At 35.6% G+C, this 10950-nt stretch overlaps 1 protein-coding gene across 1 annotated transcript; it reads left to right on the top strand.

Moving 5' to 3' along the window:
- The first annotated feature begins 2404 nt into the window (after positions 1-2404).
- LOC122601060 lies at positions 2405-3349 on the top strand. The gene has a single exon (XM_043773835.1). The coding sequence runs from the start codon at positions 2405-2407 to the stop codon at positions 3347-3349; it is 945 nt and encodes a 314-aa protein (XP_043629770.1).
- Positions 3350-10950: the final 7601 nt, after the last annotated feature.

Raw genomic sequence — 10950 nt, 5'->3', positions numbered from 1 at the left:
CAATTAAGTTCCTTTGTCACATGACTGATTGACAAAAGTTTGTGAGATAAAGACGAAACATAAAGACAGTTAGTTAAATTGATGTTTGGAGAAATCGAAATAGTTCCTCCATTCATAACATCCATTTTTCCCTTATTAGCAGCTTCAATATGGGTCTTTCTAGGTCTCGAAAAAACTGAAAAATCTGATAACTCATAAGTCATAGTATCGGTGGCACCACAATCGAAAATCCAAGAACCATTCGATTTTGAGTGATTAGATTGGGCCATTAATCCCCTTGCACTCGAATTCGACCTACTTATACCTCCTGGTCCATGAGTATCTTCGGGCCCAACAACACCCAGCCCACTAGGTTTTTTTACAAAACCCCTTTGAATATAAAAAGATTTTTTTGGAAAAATTTGACTCACAAGTGGCTTTGAAAACCGATTTATATAACTATATTGATTATTATATATATGTGTGTGTGGCTGTGGAACTAAATAGGTGAGTGGTTGTTGTTTTGAGAGTGTAACCTCTCTATCCTTACCATCCACCACCGAAAAACACCCCCATCTTCAACCTCGGTCGCCGCTACCCTACCGAAACCCTTCTCCGATCTCCTGCCATCACTACTACTGCTTTCTTTTGTGGGGTTAGGTCGAGCGGTAGAGTGTTTATCTCTCTCTGATGGGTTGTATCGTCGCCCCTTTTTGTTTTCCGTCCACCATGACGGATAACCGACTAACCGGAAACACTGATCTTTGGTATGTCTTTTCATACCACATTCATCACAAAATAGATCTGATTTATCATCTTGAATAATTGGTTTTTTTTATCATTAACCCGATTGAATCGCTTGGTGGCAAACCCGAACCCGCTTTCTTCTTTCACCATCAAACCGGTGGCTATGCCTCATGTACCTTCGATTTGAGTGGTGGTTGCTCCCAAGATCTTTTGGTGAGCGGCCTCTTTTCGTATGGTAGCATAAGCAGCTTCAGCCGCCGGAATTGGATCGGTTCTGAGAATCTCTCTCTTGGTAGATTCATACTTCTGATCTAATCCATTCAAAAATTGAAACAATTTTTGCTCGGATCGGATCTTGTTATATGTCTTGATATCTTCAGGACATGTCATTGGGTTTGGATCTTGTCGATCAATCTCGCCCCAGACTCCTTGTAATGCGATCCAGAAGTCCTCGAGCGATTTGTCACTTTGTTTGAGCTCATTGGCTTTGACATGCAGTGTAAACATTTGAAGCTTATCTTTTCCACTACTGTAAGTTATTACTAATGAATCCCAGAGTTCTTTCGCGATGGAAAATTTGGTAAGGTTTCCGGCTAATATTGGTTCTATGTTTTGAATGAGCCACGAGAATACAATTAAGTCTTCTTGTTCCCATGACTCATATTTTTTAGTTGTCGCTTTTTCTGGTGGTTTTTCAGTTAAATGTGATAAAAGGGTTTTTGATCGACCGCCTATAGCAACCCGAATTATTCGGGTCCATAGGGAATAATTGGTACTGTTTAACTTTAATTTGATATTGAGATTATCGGATAATTTGAGATTTTGAGATTGGTGATTGTTGGTTTGTAGATAATTGGCTAGTTGTAATGCCAAGTCGTTAGTGGAGCCGCTGGCCGTATCTCCGGTCTTGGTGGGTTAAGTATCAATTTTAGGTGATACAATTTAGAGGGATATAACGGTAGATGATGATGCCCAGTCGATTTAGGGCTCTGACACCATGTAAACGAATTGAGTTTTTAGGCTTTTTATTTATTGATTCATAATTGTTTACATAAGGCCTTTATTTATACGAAGAACTAGAACAATATTTGGAAACTAAGGTCTAATTTAGACCGACCCTTATTCTGGAATTTTGGGCCGATTACTTTCTGTGGGCTTCGAGTCTTGAACTTGTACTCTAGGGACGTGATGAACCGTTTCTGATCCCACGTACATTATCTAACAAGAGGCGGTTGATTCAGTCTGGACTTTAGGCTGGCCCGGACCATGCTTTGTGCATGTTTACTTCTATAGTTGTATTTCTCTTGTATAGCAAGTAAATTCATGATTCACCCACCACTCCCATTTAACTAGCTGAACATCAAGAGTTACCAACTCTTGGATGGACCTGTATGATGGGCTTTTTATTTCCTTATGGGATATGTAAAAATAACTAGTAAATTCTCCTATCCAAAAGTCATTTTCTTTTTCCAAAGATGAAATGCTAAAAAAAGAATATAACATTGAAAGTCTAACAATGAAGCATAATATAATATCGTTCCGTAAATAATAAAGCCAAACGACAAAAAGAATCAGACAATGTTTTGTTCACATATATCCTTGGAATTATCAACCATTTTTCTACAAAATGACTATATATACATCCTAGACTGAATCTAATTCAATCATCAAACAAAAAATGGAGAGCACATCTTCTTTAGGGTTATTTGGTATTATCCGGGAGGCTTTTAAGAACATAAGCAAGAACCGGAAGCTAGTTATTTCCATCCTACTTCTTGTGTTTCTTATATCATGCCAAACAGATTTTGCCGAGAAGTATTTACTTGCACCATTCGCTAAAGATCTTTCGTCACAATTCGAAAAATACCCAAACATGATTCAAGATATCGCCAATGGTATGGATTTAAGGTTTTACGCGGCTGCAATTGATGATGTGCGTGAAATGCTCCTTGTCAAAATCTCAATTTGGGTTATTACTTCTATTATCTCGATTGTTTACTTGGTAGCCGTGATTTCATCTTCTTCCGAGGCTTACACTGCCAAACTATTAGGCCCAAAAGATATCTTCTTGAAACTAAGAAAAAGTTGGAAAAGGCCATTAGTTACTAACTTTTGCATGATTTTTCTAACTTTGGGCATTGTGTTCTTTTACTTTATTGTGATAACTATAGCCGCCATATTCGCATCAAATACGTATGCACTTGTGTTCCTAGGAGTTGTGACTCTTACTACTCCAATTTGCTACTTTTACTTGGGTGCCCTTTGGAAGTTAAGTCTGATTGTGTCCGTTTTAGAAGAAGGGTCTAGTGGACTTAAAGCGGTTGGAAGGGCCGCAGAATTAATCAAAGGTAAAAGAGTACAAGCGTCGTTGTTGATGGTTCTTTTTGCTATTGCCTATGGTCTTGTTGCTATGATGACTAGATTCCTTACAAGCTATAACCGGGGCTTGGCCTCTGAGCTGGCTTTCACGATTCCTCTTAAAAACTTGTGTTTTTGCTTGATGAAGTTATTTATGTTAGTTGCATTCACTGTTTTCTACCATGAACGGAAAACAAGCCAAGACGAGCAGAAGGAGGAAGGCAATCGGTTTTATCTTCCCATTGCTTCTGGTGATGAAGTTTAGAGCAGTGTTTCGCTTTTGCCACAATGCAAGTGTTAAATAAAGACACGAATATCACGATCTTGGATTTGTTTATTAGTGTCTAAATAGTATTCACTGATGTGAACATGTCTGTATTTCCCTTAAGTGGCAAGTCATATATATGTTATCATGCTGTCAAGTTTCATTGTGGTCTAGAACATCTAACTGCCATTTCAAATTCTATATGAAAAGAAATGTCCAATATATATATATATATATACTTTGTTTTTCAGTCATGTAGAGTAGTGTAAAAGCAAGTATAATTAGTCACTTGTTAATAGCAATTATGAGAGGCCTCGTTGGAGATCGCCGTTCATCATAGTTTCATACTTTCATGCATATATATAGCCATATATCCTATATCCTATGTCATAGTCATATTCTTTCAGGGGAGTTATGTTTCGTGTATGTGATTATAACTGAACCATCGGATAACCACTTACCAATAAATGTATTGGTACCTAAGAAATAAAGAATCTTAGGGCGCTAGCGGTAGAACATGTTTTATAGTTTTTCATTTTTAATTTTTTAAAAAATGAAAGTAGTTTTTATTTTTTTGAAAACAAATAAAATTTTTGAAAACGCATTCTAATTAGAAAACTAGAAAACATGTTAGAGATTTGAGGGGAGGGGGAATAATGAAATGGAAAATGAAAATGTTTTCAAGTTTCTATGAAAAAAGTATAAAACACTGTTTTTTGTTTTTTTGGAAAACATTCTTAGAAAACTATGATTAGAACGCGTTTTCTGTTTTTCACGTTTTCTTGGAAAACAAGGATGGAAAACAAGAGGTGTTTTCCGCAACCAAACGCCCCTTTAGGTTTTGTGTTTAAATCTGGCTTGGGCTGAAGGCAAAGGTTTTCCCATAAATAATATGCTTTGGATTTGGAGATGGATATATAAAGGGCAATGTCTCTAAACACCAATTTGTTGTTATAGAAAATTGAATCATCATAAGTTCTAATACTAACTTTATTTATTATTTAGGTAAAGTTTAATTTCATATTCGGAGTGACTACAGGTATAAGAATTGTTACTACGAGAAACATGACGGATTACAATTTTCCGAACAGAAATTCTATAATCGCCCATTTTAAGTTAACAAATCGCTTATTTGACGCCTGTTTCTGACTGTAATGAACTAGAGAGAATATGTGTAACCAAACATTTGAACTTTTCACCTTAGATAACAATTGGTGAAACTTGATATATAAGAAAACATCAGCTCAGGCTTTACGAGTTTCGTAAGATGATTTCTAATAAAACATATTGTTTTGACTTTGCGCACATTCTTTACATTTTGTTTCACAAATTTATGTAGATTATCGTTAACAACGACATCAACGTGCTTTGCAAACTATTTCAGAAAAGGAAAAAAAGAAAGAAAAAAAAATCTTAGAAGAGAACAAAAAATCTGTCCTTGGAATGATCGAACTGCAAATTGCGTACGTTTTAAACTATATATCAAAATCGGCCAGATGAAAATGACTCAAAGATCGATATGGTCAATATCACATCCATTTAACTAATTAACGATGAAAATAATATATACATACACTATTTTAATTTGCTTTCATTATATATAAATATCATCTTCGTTGATCGAAACAAGAGAAATTAAAGGAAATGGAGATATCCATCACACGACCCGAATTACCTTTAGGGGTTTTTGGTATCATCAGAGAGTCTTTCAAAACCATATACCGAAACAGAAACTTACTTGTCCCAATCTTACTTCCCGCTTTTCTTTCATTCTCTCAGTTAGAATTCGCTAAAGAATACATACAGATACCACTTGTCCGAGATTTTGCGTTGGAGTTGGCTCGACGCCCAAACTTGTCCTATTTGGGTCGTAATCTTCATATAATCACGTATCGTGGTGCATATGATGACATGATACAACTTCTCCATGAAAAACACTTGACCTTTTTTGTTTCTTCTATAGTCAAACTAATTTTTGTCGTTGCCATTGTTTCATCGACATCTAAGGCTTACACTGCTAACGTATATGATCTCAAAGACCTGTTCTGCAAAATAAAAACAGATTGGTTAAAGCCATTATCGACTAGTCTATACATGATTTTAATCACATTTTGCATAGTGTGTCTTTACATGGTATCTTATGGTATAACCAACATTTGGGTAGAAAATCCATTGTCAATTTTTATATCAGATTCCATCACTTATTCGGTTCCATTTTCCTACGTGTACGTGATTGCCTTTTGGAATTTAAGTATGATCGTTTCTGTGTTAGAAGAAGGCCCGTTTGGAGGTTTTAAAGCGATCAGAAGAGCTAAAGAGATAATAAACGGAAAAAGGCTACAATTTTTACTGTTGATGGTTCCTTATGTTGTTGCTAGCATATTCGGCACTTATATATCTATTCTCATATATAGAAGAGCACCCACACCTCGTGGATGTCGCAAAACTCCATGGATTACGGAACATCATATTTATGTTTGCTTCAAAAATGGATTGGATTGTTTGTTGAAACTATATATACTAACGGTTTATACTGTTCTCTACCATCAAAGGAAAACAAACTTGAACCAGTAGATCTAGAATTGAAATTTCAAGGAATATATCTTCACATTTCTTAGGTTTCTCTAACTATTCTATTATTGATAATTTAAGATTATGTGGAATCCATTGAACTATTCTATTAAGACTATTACAAATTGTTTGTCCAATTAATGATTTGACTATGAATTAGTCGAAAGAACTCAAGTGCTAACATAAGTTATGAGATAGTAACAAAAAGTCTTCAGCAACCCTTATACAGCGATCTGAATCAATATTAACTTTTTTTTTTTTTTTTTTTTTTTTTTTTTTTTTTTTTAAAGTTAGTTTCTATTCAGACATGCTGAAGACAATTTTTAACCAACAAATCGTTGGACATCCAACCCCTTCCTCATGGAAAATATTTTGAGATGAGAAACCCAAGACTCGACCCCGAAATACCCCTGGCCAACCCAACTAAGTATGTTAATTGAGCAACAATCAGCAACATGTGAAAGTAACTAATTAGTTTGACAAATCAAAACAAACCGTAGGGCATGCTCGTCCTCACAAAAAGTGTTACATGTTGACTGCCGTAAAAAGACAAGTCAAATCGTGACATGACAGAATCCATTTTAGGAATGGACAGAAGTTTGTGTAAATTTTTTCCTTACATCAATATAAATAAGGAACAAATGGACAATTTAAAAGCCATTAGTGTAAATAATGTACTCCATAAACCCGAGTTCTACATAGGAAGTTCAAATATTCTTGCATGTATATGATCTATTACTCCTTAATTATATGATACATATACTAGAATCCTATTTAGTTTATATTATATTTGATCAAATGTCTTTACAAATGGTACCAGAGCTATCGTTGTTGCCTCTTCAGTCAAAGACCTCGATGAGGAGGAGGCTTATGAGGACCATCATTGGAAAAACCGTCTGTTTAAGAAATTAAAACAAGAGAAAGAAGAAAACAAAATATCCCTCTTTGGAATAATCAATCTACAATATGCGTACTTTCTGAACTATAAATCAAAACTGAATCAAAATAATCCAAAATCACATCCATAAAACTTATTTAATCACCTATTATATCAGAAAAATAAACAATTAGAGGGGAAAAAAAAAGTTCCCATTAATCAATAATAATACACATATTACTTGTGCTTTCATTATATCTTATCTTCATCGATTGAAAACAGAGAAAGGAAATGGAGGTATCCATCATACGACCCGAATTGTCTCTAGGGGTTTTCGGTATCATTAGAGAGTCTTACAAATCACATACCAAAATAGAAAGTTGTTGGTTCCAATCTTACTTCCTTTTTTTCTTTCATTCTCCCTGTTATATAAAGATTTTCATACACAAACTTTATTTGAAAAAACCTTGACAATCGGCCTTTTTTTTATAGTCAAACTAATTTTCGTGGTTGCCATAGTTTCATCCTCGTCTAAGGCATACATTGCCACCGTCGTATTTGATCACAAAGACTTGTTCTATAAAGTAAGAACAGATTGGTTAAAGCCATTTTCCGCTAGTTTTTACATGAGCTTAATCACCTCTTGCATCTTTTATCTTTATTACATTGTATCATATAGTATAAGCAACATATGGGTAGAAAATTCATGGTCAATTTTATTCTCAAACGCCATCGCTTTTACAATTCCAGTTTGCTACATGTACGTGGTCGTTGCCTTATCAAATTTAAGTATGATTGTTTCTGTGTTAGAAGAAGGGTTTAGCGGTTTTAAAGCAATCGGAAGAGCTGTGGAGCTAATGAACGGAAAAAGGCTACAATTTTTACTGTTAATGGTCCCTTATTTTGTTGCTAACTCTTTGGGGTATTATATGGCTGATTTATTGAAAAGAACATCCAAACTCCATGGGTGTGGCAGAACTCAATGGGTTGATCACCAACTTTTTTATAATTGTTTCACAAACGGATTGGATTGTTTCTTGAAACTATATATACTAAAGGTTTATACTGTTTTCTACCATGTACGGAAAACAAACTTGAACCTTTAGAAGAGCGAAGGAATATCTATGGCCCATTAGAACTATCTTTCAATGAGAGTGTGTTTGGGTAACTCTAGGTGCCTTTAATTGTTCGTGGATATACGAAGCTTTGTCCAAAATTAAAGTTTTTTTGATGTATGTCTTTACATAAAGGCATGCCCTTTCACTATCTCCAATACTATTTTTATGTTTGTATATATATATGTAAGAATATGCAAGGATATTTGTATGGTTGGAGATAAAACTAGGGGATTTCAAGAGAATGTGCAAAGATTTTAAGGATTTCTAAGGATATGCAGCTCAAGGACGCCTAAAGGCGTTCGAGAGTCCTGGGTTGAAACTCAGACATACGTGTAATTTAGGAGTAGGAGTATATTCGAATGTTGTTTAGAAAAAAAGCCTTCCTACTTACATTATTTTGAATGTATGGTTATTATATGAGAAATGATAAATCCTCCTAAAAGAATAAACATTATTATCGTTCTAAAAATTTGATCATGACATCTGTATAAATCAATGGATAGAATTAAAAGAAAGAATAAATGAATAACACACGTCATTTTTCCTATATTATATAGGTGGACATGCGATTGTTTCGGTCTCGAGAAAGAATTGGTCCGAAAATCATTACAAAATTGGTATCAATACGAAACTTGTACGGTACCAGAATTTTTTTAGAGAGTGATATTTGTATCACCACTATCAATTAGTGTACCACATTCATGTATTAATGACTTGTACAGTTAATTTTAATACATATACTTTAGGGATAAGTGCCTAAAAATGCAGTCAACTAATGCTCAAAAGTTATTGTGTGCACGAACTCTAGGTCAGCTTTATTGTGTTCACGAAACTTGAAGTTTTGGTTATTGTGAACATAAAACAGGATTATGGCTATATTAGACCGGTTACTTTCACATTGACTGCTTACGTGGCATGCACACCCTAACTTTTTGGGATTAGTTTATGCATACAATTAAAAAAAAACAGTTTATTTTTTTTCAAACTCGCCAGAAACTGCAAATACTCACCGGAAAACTTAAAAATCCGATTAAACCTTCGTTTCTTCGAATTAGATCACGAAATTCGCACTAAAATACTCAAAAATTAGCCGCGAACAAACCCTCAACAAAAGTTAATCCGATTGAGACTCGCCGAAAAATTCACTAAGTCGCCAGAAAAATTAAAATCACCATAACTTTATTGTTTATTCGAGTTTCGACTTGAAACCAACACCAAACTGCTCAAAATTGTTGTCCAAAACTCGAAGAAACAACAAAGTTATGGTGATTTTAAATTTTCCGGCCAGTTGATGACTTATCTGGCGAGTCTCAATTGGTTTAACTTTTGCATAGGGTTTGTTTGCGGCTGATTTTTGAGTATTTTGGTGCCAATTTCGTGCTCTAATTCGAAGAAACGAAGGTTTAATCGGATTTTTAAGTTTTCCGGCGAGTATTTGCAGTTTCCGGCGAGTTTGAAAAAAAAATAATATGTTTTTTTTTAATTGTGTGCATAAACTAATCCCAAAAAGTTATTGTGTGCATGTCACGTAAGCAGTCAACGGGTCAAGGTGAAAGTGGTGACTGGCTAACTTTTGACCCGGTCATTTTTGCATGCTATAGGACTATTGAACAAGTTTCCTGAATACAATAAAGTTGACCTAAAGTTCATGCACACAATAACTTTTGAGCATTAATTGACTGCATTTCTGGGCACTTATCCTTATACTTTATGATACATTAATTAAAAATGATGGTATTAATATCGATACTCAATTTTTTTGTGTTTGCAGATTTTGCTGGTACATATTAATTGGCATTGACCTTAAAACCATCAAAAATAAATACCGATACCAATTTCACTTGGAATTCAATACCAAGTCCCACGATATCTAAACTGGAACAATACCAATTTAAGAATTTTTTATCATTCCTATATAATTAAATCATCAAAATATTTAAAATTATCAGGAATGTTGGCCGGCTATATTATACGGGTCAGAATGTTGGCCAATGACAAAACTCCAAGCATCCCGAGTAGAGGTGGCAGAGATGAGGATGCTAAGGTGGTCTTGTGGGAAGACCCTATTAGACAGAATCCCCACGGGAGTTTTTAGAGACGAACTTGAAGTAGGGACCATCATTAACAAGCTAAGAGAAGGGCACTTGAGATGGTTTGGTCATGTTAAGAGAAGGGACCGAACAGCACCACTAAGGAGAGCGGAGTCTATTCACGTCGAAGGCATACGAAGAAGGGGAAGGCTTAACATGAGGTGGGAGGACCGATTATCAAAGGACCTAATAGAGCTTGGTTTGTCGGAGGACATGACGTCGGATAGGATGGCCTGGAGAACTAGGATAAGAGTAGAGTATTAGGTTAGGGTATGATTTTTGCAGGACTTTGATCGACATCTTTTTCCTATATTACCTTGCCTAAGGTGGTTTGTGTTGGTTTGACCGGGAGATGTAGGCCCAACATAGGTGACTCGATGCCAAAGAAGGCTTTGACCTGATAGGAGAAGAGGTAGGTCGACAGAGGTGGAAGGACAGAATACCGAAAGATACGAAGGAGTTTTCTGGTGGAGGAGGTGGACTGTGAGTGTAAGGCATGTGGGAATAGGTTTTTGTAGACTTATTTTCTTAGACTTTGGTTCTCAGTAACCTCCGTAGTGGTTTTGACTTGAGTAGAGGGAGGCCAAAATCGAGGGGGGAGGTTACTCTTGGCTGCCCCAAAATGCTTTGCCTCTTGGAGGACATGACCGATGAGAGTTTATTAGAGAGTTTAGGGGTTTTGGAGTTTGGGAGAGGACTAGGATTAGGCTAGCTAGGCAGTTAAGTTAGTGTGTTTCATAGGTTGTGCTAGCTAGGATTTCTTAGTTAATTCCATATATGGAGGTAGGTTTGGGCTTTATGCTGAAACACTTTTAAATTTGTCTACGATGTACACGGTTGTTATTTTAGGGGTTTTGTTAAACCTATGCTTTTAGTTATCTAGGTTGTTTGTTACAATTTTTCCTTATCCTTTTGTTGTCGGGTGTTCTTAATGGACAGTTTCTA

The sequence above is a fragment of the Erigeron canadensis genome, chromosome 5 (genome assembly GCF_010389155.1).
Source record: "Erigeron canadensis isolate Cc75 chromosome 5, C_canadensis_v1, whole genome shotgun sequence".
NCBI classification, from domain to species: Eukaryota; Viridiplantae; Streptophyta; class Magnoliopsida; order Asterales; family Asteraceae; genus Erigeron; species Erigeron canadensis.
Note: the sequence above shows the minus strand (reverse complement) of the source record. Positions and strands in the feature narration are given on the sequence as shown.

Coding starts and splice junctions, on each gene's coding strand:
- LOC122601060 (XM_043773835.1), top strand. CDS start 2,405: ATGGAGAGCACATCTTCTTTAGGGTTATTTGGTATTATCCGGGAGGCT.